This window comes from Bactrocera neohumeralis, chromosome 5 (genome assembly GCF_024586455.1).
Source record: "Bactrocera neohumeralis isolate Rockhampton chromosome 5, APGP_CSIRO_Bneo_wtdbg2-racon-allhic-juicebox.fasta_v2, whole genome shotgun sequence".
In the NCBI taxonomy this organism is placed as follows: Eukaryota; Metazoa; Arthropoda; class Insecta; order Diptera; family Tephritidae; genus Bactrocera; species Bactrocera neohumeralis.
The window spans coordinates 68,268,193-68,286,303 of NC_065922.1; the positions used below are offsets into that span (position 1 = coordinate 68,268,193).

An 18,111-nucleotide genomic window follows, 5' to 3' on the forward strand; every position below is an offset into this window, starting at 1 on the left:
TGTTCTGCTGCCGGCAGGGGAAAGTGTGGATTGACTTGACGGCAGTAATCATTTTGCCAAGCAATGACAAAACATGCCACATATCTCCCACTGCGAGGCAAATGCGTATGCTTGACGTGATGTACGCATATACATACATATGTAAAAAAAAAAAAAATGTATGGATACGTGTTGATGTGTGTGCTTGAGCCTTATGTGTTTGTATGTGCTTGGCTAGTTGTATGAATGCTGGTTCATGGTATTTTATTTTACGGATTGTGAAATTATAAAAATATTGGATTGAGATTTCTTTCTTAATTGTAAAAAATTCCGAAATTTCGAAACTGAATTGATGTACGGCATTTTGATTGGAATTACAAATTCTTACAAGTTTTCGAAAACAACAAAATTGTAGACATGATGAAAATCTTATTAAATATGAAATACACACATAAGTATCAAAATAAAAATAAGTATAAAAATAGGCCTAAAAAAATTTAAAAACTCTTAAAATAATCTGTGTATAATTAGAAGAAAATTATTACTTTTAAAATAAATAAATAAACACATAAATTTGAAAAAGTAAAAATTTAAATAAAAAAATATAATAATAACACATAAAAAATCATTAATAAATAAAGGGTAAAGATCCACCAGAATCGAGGCCAGTAAGATTCTGATTATGGTGTATTGGAAACCCGGAATGGATCAGTTATAACAAAGGGCTGGTGAAAGCAGCATTCTGTCACCTCAGTAGGTAAGATTGGCAGCTCCTGAATTGACTGGCAGGCTACTAATGCTCTCATCACCGTCTCGTTAAAACGCACGCATGTCATCCAGTACGTTCAATGCACCTCGTAATAATTGTTTGGCTGTACAGGTTCAGTTGAGACTATAACACTGCATAAGCTCGCATAAGACTTTCGTCAACCCTCGCGGCCTTCATGTTTGCAAGATAACCACGGAGAACTGCTACAATGTGCGGAGATAGAAGAGAAGACCCGATAAAATGAACATGAACCACAATAACAGGAAGAACAACAAGAGAAACACAAAAAACAAAGATGGTCAAAATGAGGAATAAGGACCGTCACCGAAAAAAGAATGCATTACCCAAATGAGACAGGCAGAAGAGAAATCTGTAGAAAAGTGCAACGGTATCCTGCAAATAACGAAGATGGTGAAGGCAAAACAAAAGGACGTCAGTATGGATGCTAAGAATGAACCGGCCAACTTTTTGACGTAATCAAGAGTTACCGTAGAAACTGACTTAGAGCAGAAAACGAGAAAAGGCGGGGACAATAAAGCAGGCGTGCCTCTCCCCCGAGTCAATAAACTCTAAGCATGTCAAGCGCTGTCGAACCTCGAGAAATAGTGCGACCACGTATCGAAAAAGACGGTCAGTGGCAAAAAGTTTTGCCTAAGTTTATGCAATAATTTATAACATACAATTGTAATTTGGTAATTAATAATAATTAAAAAACTATTCACAATCAAAATTATATAATATGATAATTAATAATATTAAAAACTTTCTTGCGAATAAAAAAGTAATAGAAAATATACAAGAATACAAAAATTTTTAGAAAATAAATTTAGAAAAATTTGTAATACATAATACATAGTACATCAAAGTTCATTAAAAAATATTTATTAAAAGTTAGAGTGTTGAATACACATCGAAAAAAGAAAAAAAAATATATAAAAAATTTGGGCATAATTGTTATACAAATTAAATAGAAAATTAGAATCACGAAAATTAAAAATCACTAAGTTATTTATATAATTATAATATAATATTTAAATAAAAATATTAAAATTAATTAAAAAATTACTAAATTACTTAATTAATTTAAATAAATATGAAAATTAGTTGTTGAGAAAAGTTTAGAGAACTAAAATTAATTTGAAAAATACAAAATTAAATTTTTTATGAAAAAATAATAATAAATAAATTACTAAAAAATCTTACATTATAAAATAAAGAAAAACTGTAAAATTGAAAACTTTACTGAAAATCGGAAATTCTTTTTGATAAACAATAAATATCTTATTAAAATTAAGTAATAAATAAGGATATCAAATGAAAAAAAAAAAATATTAACATAATAATAAAAATACTATACATAAATTTTGAAAATAATTAAAAAAAAATTATAAAAATTTTAAACATTCTATTAAAAAATATATGTGTGTACATCAAACATTAAAAACAAAAATAAATAAATAAATAATTAAGAAGAAATAAGAAATGATAGGAAGTAATAAAACATTAATAATTAAAAAAAATAATAATTAAAGAAAATTAATAAATAAAAAAAAGTATAATAAAATAAATTAAAATGAAAAAAAAAATTAAAAAAAAAAAAAAAAAAAAATAAAAAAAAAAAATTAAAAAAAAAAAAAAAAAAAAAAAAAAAAAAAAAAAATTAAAAAAAAAAAAAAAAAAAAAAAAAAAAAAAAAAAAAAAAAAAAAAAAAATTTAAAAAAAAAATTAAAAAAATTAAAAAAAAAATTTAAAAAAATTAAAAAAAAATTAAAAAAAAATATAAAAATTAATATTAAAAAAATTAAAATTGAAGAAAAAATAAAAAAATAAAAATTAAAAAAAAAATAAATAACAAAAATTTAAATTGAGGAAAAAAATTAAAATAAAAAAAATTTAATTAAAAAAATTATGAAATATTATAAAATAAAAGAAAATTAAAATAAATTTTTTTGAAACCAAAATTAAATAAATAATAATAAAATAAAAGAAATTATAAAAATTTAATATTAAAAAAAAATTAAGCTCATACATACGATTCTTTAAAAATAATAAGCAAATGTGAAAACTAATGATTACAAAAAATATGAAAAAAAGTGAAATTAAATTTAGATATGTGAAAGTATCTTATAACAAATTAATAGAATTAAAAAAAAATATAATCATACATAATAAAATATATCACAAGCAAGAAATAATCATGAAAAATATATTTTAATGTATCGTTAATTTTCAGAGTTAAATTAATTACAAAAGAAAAAAACGAATATAAAATTTTTTCGCCTAAAATTTTAATTACTTCAACGTATAAATTCCATATCGAGATGAATTGAGAGAAACCAAACACTTTACATACGATATTGGGCACCATTTCTACTACACATCGCGAATATAATTGATGCAATACCGAAGAAAACAAGAAAGATGATAAAAAGTATATTGAAAATGTGCAGAAATAACTATAAATAAATAAATAAATAATAAAAAATGAGTTTCAGTCAAAAGCGCAGCAATGTTAATTGAAGAATCGCAACTCTTAATGACGTCAAAGCAAAGGAAATGTGTAGAATGTAACACAGCGCTAGTTGTAGCATAGTTTCTGGAAAATGCAATGGCATTTTACAGTTAAAAAGAATTTATGCATTTGAGAAGTGAAATAATTGTTTGTTTGGCTGCCTCACTCAACACGTGCGCCAACAATACAGCAAAACTGTGTGAAATTCAACATTAAGTGTGCTCTTTACGTGATATCCAGAGTCTTTCCTCACACGCTTATTTATTATTTGCATGATTTTAGCAGCATTTAAATATTTTTGCTGTCATGCAGGCAGCAGCTGAAACGTGTCTGCGCACATTGTACGAAAGCCATAACTCAGTTGAGAATTATTATCGCAAATTCGCTGGTATAATTTCAGTGCAATCAAAGTGTCCATTTCCCTCCTTTCAACCGACATAAATTTGCATTTACATATTCCCTGACGTGCACGCAAATATGCCACAATTTAAATATTAATTTATGCGCATTTTCATTTTCGCACTTAACCAATAATTATTGCATACACATTGGCGCGGTGGCTTTAGCGTATGTTGTATGTTATAGTGGCGTTCTATATTATAAGCATTTAAGTGGCATAGCGTGCTGCAAGCCAGCTGGGTTTGTGTAAAAATTATTAATAAATGCATATTTTTAGTTGTTGCATACTGACAGGCGTTCAGTGTATGCACTTCAAGTAATGAAATTTTTACATAATGCAAAATATTTAAATACTTTTCACTTAATTTTAAATACTTTTCGCATAGTTTTAAACAGTTTACCAACAGGGTTTGCGTTTGGTATGCTAATATTAGTAAATACCACAAATACTGGTCAACTTTTAAGCGTGCATGACACACTAAGTTAATGAAACCTAATGCGGTAGTTACGCGTGTTTGGTAATTATGCGATTATGTGGCGCTTAAAATGATTTTGCTGCGGTCATTGGCAAATCGGTTGCGATTGCTGTTAAAATAATTAGCATAATTTAGGGCGCAGCTATTAAAAATGCATTAAATATATTAATTTGTATAAATAGTATATCAAAAACGTTGACTAAACTTTCGCTTGTTACATAAGAGTTCAGCTATAGTGAGTAAAATTAAGGCATACTTTTTGGAGCACTGCAATTTATGACAGGCTGTAAGATTTCATTACAAGACTAATGCTTTAGGTTTCAGGTATTTAAAAAATATATAATGGTTGATTTTGTGGCCTTTTGTAGCAGTCTACAGTTCTAGACCATTGCAAAATCATTTGTAAAATCATTTAGAAATACTTAGCATATCTTTACGCGTCGAGCCAAAATTTGTAATTAATTTCAAATTATTACAAAAATTTGTTTAGAAGCCTATAAACATATTATGTGACTAAAATTTTGTTTTGCTGAAAATGCATTGCATACATTTAGGCTGTTTATGTTTCCGTTAAATTTTTTTTAAACATTTATTCATATATACAAAATTTAATTAGAAACCGATATAAACTTATAGTTGAAAATTAGGTATTATTGAAAATCCATTGCATAGTTTTAGGCTTTTATATTTCTTTTACATTTTTTACCAAAATTTTTGACTTGATTTTTTTGCAATTAATTTAGTTAAAATTTTACATCAGAGAAATATTTATATAACATTTTTGGATTGACTATTATTATGGTTGAAAATTGTGTAACTTTGAATATATGTACATTGCATACTTTTAGGCTTTTTATGTTTCTTTTATTTTTTTTAAATAAAAAATATTTATAATTAGATGGAATTTTTATATGCTTTAAAATTTTGTAATATTGAAAATACATACTTTTAGGCTGCTTAGATTTCTTGATTTTTTCCCAACCAATTCAAATAAAATTTTATTTAATAGAAATATTTACATATCTAAAATTTTCGGACTTTCTATTTTTATTATTAATTATAATTCGAGTTTTTTTTTGTATTTTATCAAGAGTTCTGTCCTTTTTTCTCGATTTTTTATTTTATTTTTTTAATATTTATTAGTATTGTCACATTCTCATCAATGTTCTTATTGTAGTTTATGGACCTTCCAAAATTTATTACAAATTACTGCAAAATACCGGCAAGAAGAAAGCATACCTTTAGGCGCCTTAAATTTAATAAACAGCTAAGCATGCATTTTTGTTGCATTCTTGTTCATTTGGCTTATACAAGTGCTTATATAATATGACAATTGATTTATAGACATTTGTAAAGCAATTTATTTGCGCAGTATAAAATTAATTGCATATCTTTAGGCGTCAAGTGTACTCAAATTATTGATAACAGGCTATGAATCAATATAATTTCATTATCGCAGCTGCGTTGGAGTGTTTTGTAGCTTCCAGCAAATAATTATAGCATACATTCAGGAGAAAATAGTAATTTATATGTAGATTTGTTGTTCACACAATGTAGCGTTTTTGCACACATGACTTAAAAGCACCTCCTAGTTTCAACAACAAATTATTTCTATTACATAATCTACCGAAAAGAGCTTGATAGTTTCACCTGGCAAGCTTACTTGCCGTAAAGTATGCTTTATACAACTAACTTGTTCATTGAAATTGTCACTCATGCAAAATAATTAATAATTATCCAACTACTCGTTTACTAATTAATTAATATTTGATCAAAAGTTTCAACTCTCTGCGCACGCTGCCAACTTTTAGGCGCTCAATCATGCCAAACATCGAGCACTTTCCTTCTCGCAATTCCTTATTTGTTTCCGTTCTCATGAACAAGCGCGGACCTCACTTGACTTTCATAATTTAATGAATGACACTAAAGTAGCTCTGGAGTACGCTTATGCTGCTTTGGCCTTTATTCCCCCCCTTTTGCTGCTTCCGCCATATAGTTTTGAGTTTTGTTGTGCTTCCTGTGCAAGGGGACACTCAGTTTCTATACAATTTGAGGACGCTTTGTCATATTATTTGTGCCTCATTCCATTGTTTTGGTGTCCGCTGTTGAATTTGTTGTTGCGGAAGACACGAGTAAACTTCACTGTTGCTTGGGAAATAACTGTAATGTTTAAAAGAAACCAAATACAATAAAAAAATGTTTGCAGAGAGAAACGGTAAATGACGTTAATTTCATTCGCTTTAATTTTTTGGTTTGAAAATGAAGTTTCATTTAAAGAAACTGAAGAAAATTATATATTTCATTTACTCAAAGGTTTCTTATTTTCTTATTTTTTTATTTTAATTTAATTAAATTTTTGAATTTCAATTTTTTAATTAAACATTTTCCTATTGTAGTTCAGTTTAATCAACATTACTGCAATATTTTTTTTGCGGGCGAGAGGTGGGAAATGCCTTCCGCAGCACCAGTGCTGCCGTCACAGCAACGGTATATGCCACTTGCAGGTCACTAAAACTCTCCTGGGACCACGTTTGCAATACTTCAGCTTGGCGACTTGTCCATAAGTTTAAATCTCTTATAAGTCTAGTACCATCTTCGTTGTTATTGCGTCTTTCTTTATTCGGTCAATTGCGATCTTGTTATTTTCATCTGCTCTCATTCGCTCCCACAGCTCCTGACGTGACTCTGGTTTGGTACAACATAGTATGGTAGCTCCGCACCATAGCTCTGAGGTAGTCGGGTATTTTAAATCTTTTTTCGACAGTGTCGATCATATCCACTTATCTGGCGCTGTTGAAGGCGTTTCGATCATGTAAAGTCGTCAACAACATTAGTATTTTGTATTTATGCCATCTACGCTCTGCGGCTTCTACACTTTCATTGACGCATTTTGTAGCTCCTAGAGTTGATCTGCCAAAAAAAATTGATTTTCGAATTTTTTCGAAATTGTTTATTAATGTTTTTAATACATTTGAAGCTAAAACTGCTAATCAAAACTTAACTCAATTTCGCTACTTTTAATTTAATTTTTTTATTTCGAAAATTTCAAAATTTTATTTCCGACATTAGTTATTTACTTTTTTAATCAACTTTTAAACACAAACCATCCATCAGAAACTTTTTTTTTAACAGAATCCCTTAATTTTAAGAAATTTTAAATTTCGAAAAAAAAAATTATTTTCGAAAATTTTCGAAATTGATTATTTATGTTTTTAATGCATTTTGAAGCGAAACTGCAAATCAATTATTTAATTTAATTAATTAATTAATTTTATTTTTTTGATTTCGAAAATATCAAAATTTTATTTTCGACATTAGTTACTTAATTTTTCAATCAACTTTTAAACACAAACCATCCATCGGAAACTTTTTTAAACAGGACCACTCAATTTTGAAAAATTTAAAATTTCGAAAAAAATTATTTTCGAATATTTTCGAAATTGATTATTTATGTTTTTAATGCATTTTGAAGCGAAAGCTGCTTCTTAATTTAATTAATTAATTAATTTTATTTTTTTATTTCGAAAATTTCAAAATTTTATTTTCGACATTAGTTAATAATTTTTTAATCAACTTTTAAACACAAACCTTTCATTGGAAACTTTTTTAAACAGAGCCACTTAATTTTGAGAAATTTAAAATTTCGAAAAAAATTTTTTTCGATTATTTTCGAAATTGATTATTTATGTTTTATTTTATTTATACTTGTCTTTTTATTTATATTTTTTTATAAATATTTTTTTTCACTTTTTTTTGTTTCACTTTAATTTTGTTTCTAATATTATATGAGTTTAACATCATCTTTGAGTTTTGTTTATTGAATTAAATTTTGTTTATTTTTTTCTATCCCATATTCTTATCTTAATCATTTATTTTATTTAAGTTTAGTCGCATTATTTATTTAAATTTTATTTTAATTTATAAAGTAATTTATAAAATACCGTCAAAAACCTGTTAACACCTGCGCATTTGTAATACCTTAGTATGAAAATTGTTGCTGTTGTTTGTGTTAATTGTTTAGATACACGCTATTCCGAATATGAACAGTTAGACATACATATGTATGTGTGCATGTATATTTGTACGCGTTTCATTTCACTGCAGGCGGTCGGTACCAATGCGGATATTGCAACAGAGGCACGCGTATTTCGAAAAGCAAAAATAAAATTTAAAAATAATGAAAAAAATCTGAAAATAAAATTTGAAAAGAAAGCATAAACAAACCGATAAAAAATACTGAAAATGAAATTTGAAATTGTGTTTTATCGACTAAATATTCTGCTGAATTTTAATGCATTGTTTATATACCTCAACAGCGTATAACCTCACTTTATTTATACAAAAGCAATGCATGCCAAAAGCAGGCTGAAAATTCCCGCTGTGAGTTTGCTCTTTTCACGTTATTTTATGAGTTCGCTTGCATAAGTTGCAATGGAATTAAGTTTTTATTTCTGTTTTAACTATGCAGACACATGTTTACACAACGTAAACTGAAATGTTTCGAAAAACCGAATACAAAAGTTTGCTTGAAGTTTTTTAATTGCTAAAAATGCTAAACAGCCTCTGCTGCTGTCTAAATATTTTTTATGTGTAAACAATGACTTCGCTTGAATTCTAAGAACTATTTTATTGCCAAGACGTGTTATGTTGTTGTATGCGCTTCTATGTCTGCTCACAGTTGTGAAGTTCCCGGAATTCTGGCGAAGTTATTAAATTGACTGCAAAGAATATTTTCTATTATATTTCTCGGTAGAGTTTTACGAATTTTTTTGCAATTTTGCTGGGAATATGAAAATATGAAATTTTACACTTAAAACCCGAGATGCTGCAGGCAGTTGGCGCTAGAAAACTATACTATAATTCTGTATTTAATTATAGGTGTGCTAAAAGGTGCTTTCTTACTATTATTATTATAATTTCATAAGACTCGAAAATATTTCAATTGCTAAAAAACATAAAACTTTTGAAGAATTTCGGCATTAATAAATTACTTTTTTAATCAACTTTTAAACACAAAACTTCCATGGAAAACTTTTTTTAAAACAGAAGCACTTAATTTTGAGACATTTTCGAAAAAAACTTAATTTTTGAAAATTTTTGAAGTTAATAATTTATGTTTTTCAAACACAAACCTTCCATCGAAAACTTTTGCTTTCAATAGAAACACTTAATTTTGAGAAATTTTTAATTTCGAAAAAATGTTGATTCTCGAATGTTTTCGAAGTTAATAATTTATGTTTTTAATATATTTTGATACGAGAGTTTCTCATCAAAACGTAAAATTTCGCTACTTTTAATACATTTTTTTAGTTCGAAAATTTCAAAATTTTATTTTCGATATTAGTTATTTACCTTTTTTAAGCAACTTTTAAACACAAACCTTCAATCCAAAACTTTTTTTTTACAGAAATACTTAATTTTGTGAAGATTTTAATTTCGAAAAAAATTGATTTTTGGAATACATTTTGAAGCGAAAACTTCTAATTAAAAAGTAAAATTTTGCTGCTTTTTTGTTTTTAACAGAAACACGAAGTTTTGAGAAATGTTTAATTTCGAAAAAAATCGATTATAAAACAATTTCAAGGAGACAAGTATCGAGTTTTTTAATAGACTTTGTAGCGCAAATTTCCATACAAAAACTAACCTTTCAATTTCATTGCTTTTGCTTCCGATTTTCGATTAATTTCGTGATTAGTTATTTATGGTCAGTTTTTTTATTAGTTTCTTAAGCGCAGACTTCCAATCAAAAACTAAAATTCGCCTTTAATGCATATTTCTTGTTTTCGATTTAGGAATTTTCAAAATTTTATTTTCGAAAAGTTCGATATTTAGTTATTATTTAAACAAAAACTTTAATTTTTATTTGAAAATTTTCAATTAGAATACAAATTTTAATTTCGAAAATGTTTCGAAGTTCGTTATTTAGTTATTAAATTAAATATTATAATTTTTATTTGAAAAATTTCAATCGGAAAAAAATTTTAATTTCGAAAATTTTCGAAGTTTGTTATTTCGAAAACTTACATTTTTGGTTATGTTTAGCTTCTACGTCTGTACAAAGCTCATAAACCACCCACGACAATTTTCTACTCCATGTATCGCTAAGAACTAAATATACTATATGTAAGTCTGTCTCTACCTCAGTGTACTCGCTCCCTCCTTTCTTATCGCTTCTTAAAATGCCCATGTATTCGTATTATGTATGTATGTGCTTTTAAAAATATGCTGTATTTAAAATTTTAAATAAATAATAAAAATTCGAATTCTTTTTACAAATTCCAGTGCGCAGTTGCCGTGCCGGCAAATCCGTACAGATGTCCGAAGCCGAAGTACGCGGCCTTTGCTTGAAGTCACGTGAAATTTTTCTACAACAACCCATACTGCTGGAACTCGAAGCACCGCTGATCATATGCGGCGACATACACGGTCAATATACAGATTTATTGCGTCTCTTCGAATATGGTGGCTTTCCGCCAGCCGCCAACTATCTATTCCTTGGCGATTATGTGGATCGGGGTAAACAATCGTTGGAGACCATCTGCCTGCTTTTGGCGTATAAAATCAAATATCCCGAGAATTTCTTCTTGCTGCGCGGCAATCACGAGTGCGCCAGTATTAATAGAATCTATGGTGAGTGCAATAAAATAAAGTATGAGTATAAGTTTCAAATTTTGACTTCAAACATTTTAATTCCTCCTAGGCTTTTACGACGAGTGCAAACGCCGCTACAATGTGAAATTGTGGAAAACCTTCACAGACTGCTTCAATTGCCTACCTGTTGCCGCTATTATTGATGAGAAGATCTTCTGTTGTCATGGTGGTCTGAGTCCCGATTTGCAGGGCATGGAACAGATACGTCGCCTTATGCGTCCAACTGATGTACCCGATACCGGCCTTTTGTGCGATTTGCTGTGGAGTGATCCGGACAAGGATGTACAGGGTTGGGGCGAGAATGATCGTGGTGTGAGCTTCACATTCGGTGTGGATGTGGTGTCGAAGTTCTTGCATCGGCACGAGCTGGATCTCATTTGTCGAGCGCATCAAGTAAGTGGTTTTAGAATTTCGAATTTTTCGAATATAGATTTATACAATAATCGAAGTTTTTCTTTGGAAAATTTCACTTTTGCTTTTTCTTGTTTTTTATCTCTCGGAATATTCGTATTAAATTTTTTTAGAATTTAAGATTTGGAAAATTTTTCGAAATACAATTTTATATGTCAGAACAGAATTATGAGCTCATATTTTATTTGTATAAGAGTTTCTACCTCATTTTTATTGTTTTTGGCATAAGTAAATATGTAGTATCGAATTTTCATCTTAAAAATAATATTTTCGAATTTCAACTTTTAAAATTTAAACAAAGAAATAGCAATGATTATAAATGAATCGGTAAACATTCGTGTATAAGTCTCATAACTTAACTAATCAACGTTTACTTAAAAATATTATTTCGAAAATATTTTGTACGAAAATGTAAACACAATTATTTTTACTTAAAACGTGCTTATATTTATGTAATCTCAAGATTTTATACTGTTATCTCTTATTTGTTTAGTTTTTCGTAATTTCGAAAGATTTAAAAATTTTCAATTTATAAAGTTAGATATTTATTTTTAAATAAACTTAACAATGCACGGCCAATCATACATGTGTCTGTAATAAAAAAATAAATCATATTAAGTATTTTCGAAAATGGACTTCGAAAATTGTAAACATTTGAATTTGGAGTGAATGTTCGAAAAATTAAGAACTTTATTTTTTGTTCAATATTTGCAAATATTGCATGAAATTTTGTATAAAGCAGGAATTCTAATAATTAAAAAATTTTCGAAAATGGAATTAAAAAAAAATCGTATTTAGAGTTCATTAAGTTATTGAGATCTGCTATTGCTATATAATTAGAATTATGTGAGACTTTAGTACATCTACTTTCGAAGAAGTTTTTAATTTCGAAATTTAATTTTTTTTTTGCTAAAAATTTTCTAATGTTGTATTCATTGCATTTTTGAATATATACTTGAAAATACATATTTTCGAAAAAAATTATATTTCAAATATTTTCGAATTCGAAAATTTTGGAAATTGGTTTGCTGTTAAATTTTCTCAAAAATTGTTTACTTATATCATTATCGAAAAAAGTTATATTTCGAACTTAGTTTTCTGTACAAATTTTTCAAAAATCGTTTACTTTCAGGTCGTTGAAGACGGCTATGAATTCTTTGCGCGCCGCCAACTGGTTACGCTCTTCTCAGCGCCAAATTACTGTGGCGAATTCGACAATGCAGGCGGCATGATGACTGTGGATGATACGTTAATGTGCTCGTTCCAGGTACACACATGCACATAAACATAGAAATTATGTTCAGTTATTAAATAAAATTTATATGCTTTTCGCAGATTCTCAAACCGTCGGAGAAGAAGGCGAAATACTTGTACAGCGGCATGAATTCGTCGCGACCCAATACACCACAACGCAATGCACCGCTAATAGCATCGAATAAAAAGGGCAAATAATATATCCATCCACTTCCATTTCCTTAAAAATTAATTAATTACTATATTAAATTAAAATTCGAGAATATTAATGAGAATGCAAATAAACAACAACAACAACAAAATAAACAAAACTATAAAAAGAAAAAGCAAACGAAGCGCGCTAGCAGCAAGTAAGGGCGATAAAATTTAAAATGAAAATTAAAAAAAAAATCCAAAAAAAACAACAAAAAATATACAAAAAATACAAAAAAAATATAAAAAATGAAGGAGTTAAACCATGAGATATCAGCAATTACAGCAACAATAATGCAAAAACAATACACAGGTTACAAAGAAAATGTGCAACATAATCTAGAAGAAACAACAAAACAAAAAAAAAAAAAACAAACGAAAACAAATATAAAGCAACAACATGCAAATATTTATTCAATAAATTTTATTTAAAAGTGTATTAATAATGCTTGTAAAATGGCTATACACTGTAAAGGTCAACAAACGAAAAATAACTATATATATGTATGTACGACCCTGTATTTTTATTAATTTTATTTTTAACATTTTAGTAAAGTCTAAGTAGTTTAAACGATTCGAAAATCTAACTAGTTTATTTAAAAAAAGATTTATGATAAATTGTTGTTGTGTAAGAACGTAAAATAATGAAGCAAGCGAATGTTAGAAAACTGCATTCAAAATGCACGCAAACATACATACAAATTTGTTATATAAAAAGTGTATAGCCGAAGACCGAAAACTGCGGACTTGAACGCAAGAAGCGCCAAGCACGCTAAATATATGCTCGCATAGTGCGCTGCTCTAAACTCTGTTAAATTCTGCGAAATATTGTATGTAAAGTAGAAAGTGAAATTAATTTGAGCGAAATGTCAAATCGATAAAATTTCGAAATAACTGTGGAAAATGCATTTGAAAAATAAAGATTGTTGGTACAAAATGTTATTTGCATTTAATTTCTCTTGATTTCTTGTACTGTCACATGTTTTTAATAATTTCGAAAATTTTTATTTCTTTCGAAAATAATTTTCGCAAACATTTTGACGCATTAAATAAAAATTTTTGGGATAAAAAGATATTTGCATTTAATTTTTTGTACAGTTATATTTTTTTACGAATTTCGATTTTTTTTTTTATTTTTTTCGAAAATAATTTTCGCAAGCTTTTTCGCTCATTCTGAAAAGTACAAAATGTTATTTGCATTTAATTTCTTTGAATTGTTGTGCTGTCACATTTATCTAAGAATTTCGAAAATTTTTTTTTTTTTCGAAATTAAATTTCGCAAGCGTTTTGGAGCATTTAAGCGACGGTTCTTTTGTAGAATGCAAAAATAATACAAACATTTCAGATGAATTGGTGCAAGTCTCGTTAAAAGTATTTTGAAAAATTCAAAAAATGTACCGTAATCATTCAATAAAACCTAATGCTTCGAAAAGTGTATATTTTATATATTGCAGTTATGAGTCCAAAAACTGTAAGGAAAATAATATTTTAGGGACATAGATGGAATTAAAACACTCGATTTTGAAAATCTGCTTTAACGTAACACTCGTTTTTTTAAAATCTGATTTAACGTAAGTTCTTCATCTGTTAAAAAAATTAATAATTTTTTCTCGCACCTGCTGTTAGTGTCCATTAAATCAGTTTAACTCGTATATTTAAACTTATATGTACATACATATGTATGTATGTCATAGATATTCGAAAATAAACTTTTATTTGTTTTTGAATGCGTTTTTAATTAAAAAAAAAATTTTAAATATGAACTTTCGAAAATTATACTTCAAATAAAAAATGTGCATGTGTATGAAAAGAAGTTTTCGAAATTCGAAAATATTTTACACAATTTCAATTTTGAAAAAATGTGTATTTCGAAATTTGAAATTAGTACAAAGCACAATGAAACATTTATATCGAATATTTAAAAAGTATTGAAATGAGTTTTTAAGTAAAAAATGTGCATGGCAGGCCCAATGAATAGTATAAAGTAACGAATATTCAAACAATTTTTAAAAATGATGTCTAAGACATGGTAAAGATGTAGCTAAACAGTTTTTTATTAACTAATTTAAATTTTTTTCATATATTTTTAATTATTTTTTTTTTGTAATTATTATTATTTTTTAATTTTTTAATAATTTATTTATTGAGGATTTCTAATTAATTTTTTTCAAATAGTAATTTTTCTTTTAATTTTTAAATTTTGTATTTCTAATAATTATCGTTTTTTAATTTTCAAATTTTTTATTGAATTAATTTTGGTTTTTCCATAAATTTTTGATCTTTTAACTTACCAGCTAATTAGTTATATTTCTAATATTATAGGTTCAGCTAAACAGTTTTTGTGAAGTATGGTGTTTCATTATCTAATTTTTATTTAATAAAATTTTTAAATTAAATTTTCAATAACTTGGTTTTGAACAAAATTTTTTTACTAATTATTTTTTAAGTTTTGGCATTATTTCATTTAAAATTTTGGTTTTTCATAGATTTTCGAAAAAAAGTTTAATTTCTAAAATTTTCAAAGGTTATTTCTTCTTAAAAAAAGGATTTTCGAAAAAGGTTTAATTGCGAAAAAATTGGCAGTTGGGTTCTTCTTAATTTTTTTAAAAACAGATTTTTATGTTAATTTTCAGATTCAGGTCTTCAATAAAAAAAAACGATTTTCGAAAAATGTTTAAGTCCGAAAAATTTCGAAGTTGGTTTCTTGTTAAATTTTTTAAAAACTCATTTGTATGTTCGTTTTCAGGTTCAGGTCTTAAATAAAAAAAGGATTTTCGAAAAAGTTTAATTTCGAAAATTTTCGAAGTTTGTTTCTTTTTACATTTTTTTAAATTGATTTTTATGGTTTTCAGGTTTAGGCTTAAAAAAAAAGGATTTTCTAAAAGGTTTTAATTGCGAAAATTTTCGAAGTTCGTTTCTTCTTAAAATTTTTAAAAATTGATTTTTTTTTGTTCATGTTCAGTTTCAGGTTTTAAATTTTCATATTCTTTGTTGAAGTAGTTTTGGTTTCTTGTAAATTTTCGAACTTTAAACTTATCTCCGCTTAGTGACTTTGAATGCATTATATTCAAAAATTAATAGCATATATTTTAAATCAATGCAATTATTTGCCGTTTGAAAATGAAATTTTTCCAAAGTGCGTAAAACTAACCTTAAAATATTGAAATCGGATATACCTACAAACATACACTAAGTGTTGATTAAGAGGACGAGGTCGACGTGCGCATGGTATGTCTACATACATACACAATAGTTGTACTTTTTAATTGCTGAGCATAAGCTAAAAACGAGATAATAGTAACTATGTATATATAGAAATACATATGGCTAAACGATGCATACTATAAATACATACATATGTATATGTAAAGTATCATATATATTATATAACGATTTCATGCATATAAGTTACTAATACCCACTACATACATACATACAAACATGTATAGAAGAAAAGCAGTTGTAGAAACTAAATATTGAAATAAAAGTAATGAATAAATAAAATGGCAAGTGAAAATAAATTTGTTACAAGCGCTGAGTCTGTTGTCGTTTGTTAAACCTTGAATACACAAATAAGAACAAAAATAATAAATAATAAAAGGCTAATTATTTATTTATATTTTATTATTATAAACAAATATATGTGTACTGTGTGTGTGTTTATTCAAAGTAAATAAGAAAAATATATATTTTTTTTTTACTTTGAATAAATAAACAGTTTTCGAAATAAAAAATTGAAATAAAAATATAAACAATAAATAAATAAGCGAATTCATAGTTCTTTCACAAATACAACTACAAACAATTAATGTACGCATGTCCAGCAGTGTAAAGGCAAAAAATCGAAATAAGTAAGTTTCAATTACAAAAATATAAAGTATGTAAAGCAATAATTTAAACTTACAACAACTACTGCAGTGTAGTAAATATACATGTTGAATACAAATGTTAAACAAAATTATTAAATAAACTCTGCAACATTACACACAATCTGTTCATTTTGTATTTTTTTCTGTTTTTCAGTATTTTCGCTCTTTATATTTTCAAAAATCGAAAACTCGTTTTTCCAAGCGCTTTCTCTGATTTCTTCACTACCCAACTGCATGTCTGACATTTTATTTAATTATGCCTTACAAATTGTAAAAAAAAAAAAAAAATTATTGCAATTTTTATATATTATTTACGAATTTTATTATAATTTTGTCCAAAATTTTTTCATTTTATAATTTATATTAAATATAAATCAACACCGTTTTGGAGACACTGACCTATAGGCTTGTTTAGCTGCTAATTTTTTTTTAATATTTTCGACAAATCGACTAAATTAGCAATAAATTTGTAATAATTTACAACTTCAACTTTGAAAGTTTTTAATAAATTTTTTCTTAAGTTCAAGAATTTAGTTAAAGTTTAAAAAAATCTATGTAACTAAATTAATTAATATAATTAATTATTATTAATGAATTATTATTATTAATTATTATTATTAATTAAGTAATTAACATAATTAATTTATTTACATAGATTTATTATTATAATAAAATTCGAGTTTAAGAAAAAATGTAAATTAATTATGTTAATTACTTAATTAATTATATTCATTACTTAATTAAATACTTAATTTAATTACATAGATTTTTTCAATCTAAATTTTCCTAAAAAGTTAAATTAGAACAGTAAAACTTAAGAAAAGTTAAGTAATCAATTATATTAATTACTTAGTTAAATACTTAATTTAATTAATTTAGCTGATCACTTAATTTTATTTCAAATTTTTTCTGTACTATTCCAACTAGATTTTATCTATTAAATTATTTAATTACATTTTGTTTTTAAATCTTAACTTAACTATTTATTTAATTAATTTAAATTAAAAATGTAATTTAAAGCTTTACTTTTAATTTAATTTTTTAATTTAAAAGTACAATTTTTATTTATTTAAAAATTTATTGCAATTTAATTATTTCATTTTAATTTTTAAATTTAAAAATTGTAATAAAAGTTTTTTTAATTTTTTTTTGCGCCATAAAGATCGTCATACTCACTAAAACACACCTAAAATATACCTCTATGTTTAGTTTTACGTAAAAATTTACACTTTAATTACTTAATTAATTTAAGTACTTAACTCAAATTATTTAATTGCAGTTTTTTTGTTTTTAAAGTTTTATTTAATTAATTTAATTTAATTAATTAAGTAAACAAATTATATTTTTAAACTAATTTCATTTTCATATTTTTAAATAACATTAAATATTGATAAATAAAAAATATATGCTAAAAGTTTAAGACATAATTACTTAATTAATTTAATTACTTAATTTAATTTAAACTTTTATATATATAATTTAATTTTTGTGAGCATATAACTTTTATTCCTCAAGATTTAATCTTTTAATTTTCACATTTTTTAGTTTATCAATTAAAATCCTTAATTATATCGTTCTTAACTTTTAATTTAATTATAT

General features: G+C 26.0%; 1 protein-coding gene across 2 annotated transcripts in view; it reads left to right on the forward strand.

Moving 5' to 3' along the window:
• LOC126758444 (serine/threonine-protein phosphatase beta isoform) overlaps positions 1-16,633 on the forward strand; it is a 97,723-nt gene extending 81,090 nt beyond the window's left edge. The window contains exons 3-6 of one of the 2 annotated variants that reach the window (XM_050472709.1): positions 10,418-10,765; positions 10,836-11,179; positions 12,330-12,464; positions 12,533-16,633. In XM_050472709.1, the coding sequence (XP_050328666.1) occupies positions 10,418-10,765; positions 10,836-11,179; positions 12,330-12,464; positions 12,533-12,649 (944 nt within the window). In that variant the 3' untranslated portion in view covers positions 12,650-16,633. The remainder of the gene's footprint in view (positions 1-10,417; positions 10,766-10,835; positions 11,180-12,329; positions 12,465-12,532) is intronic. The other variant, XM_050472710.1, reaches the window with a different exon arrangement.
• The last annotated feature ends 1,478 nt before the right edge of the window (positions 16,634-18,111 follow it).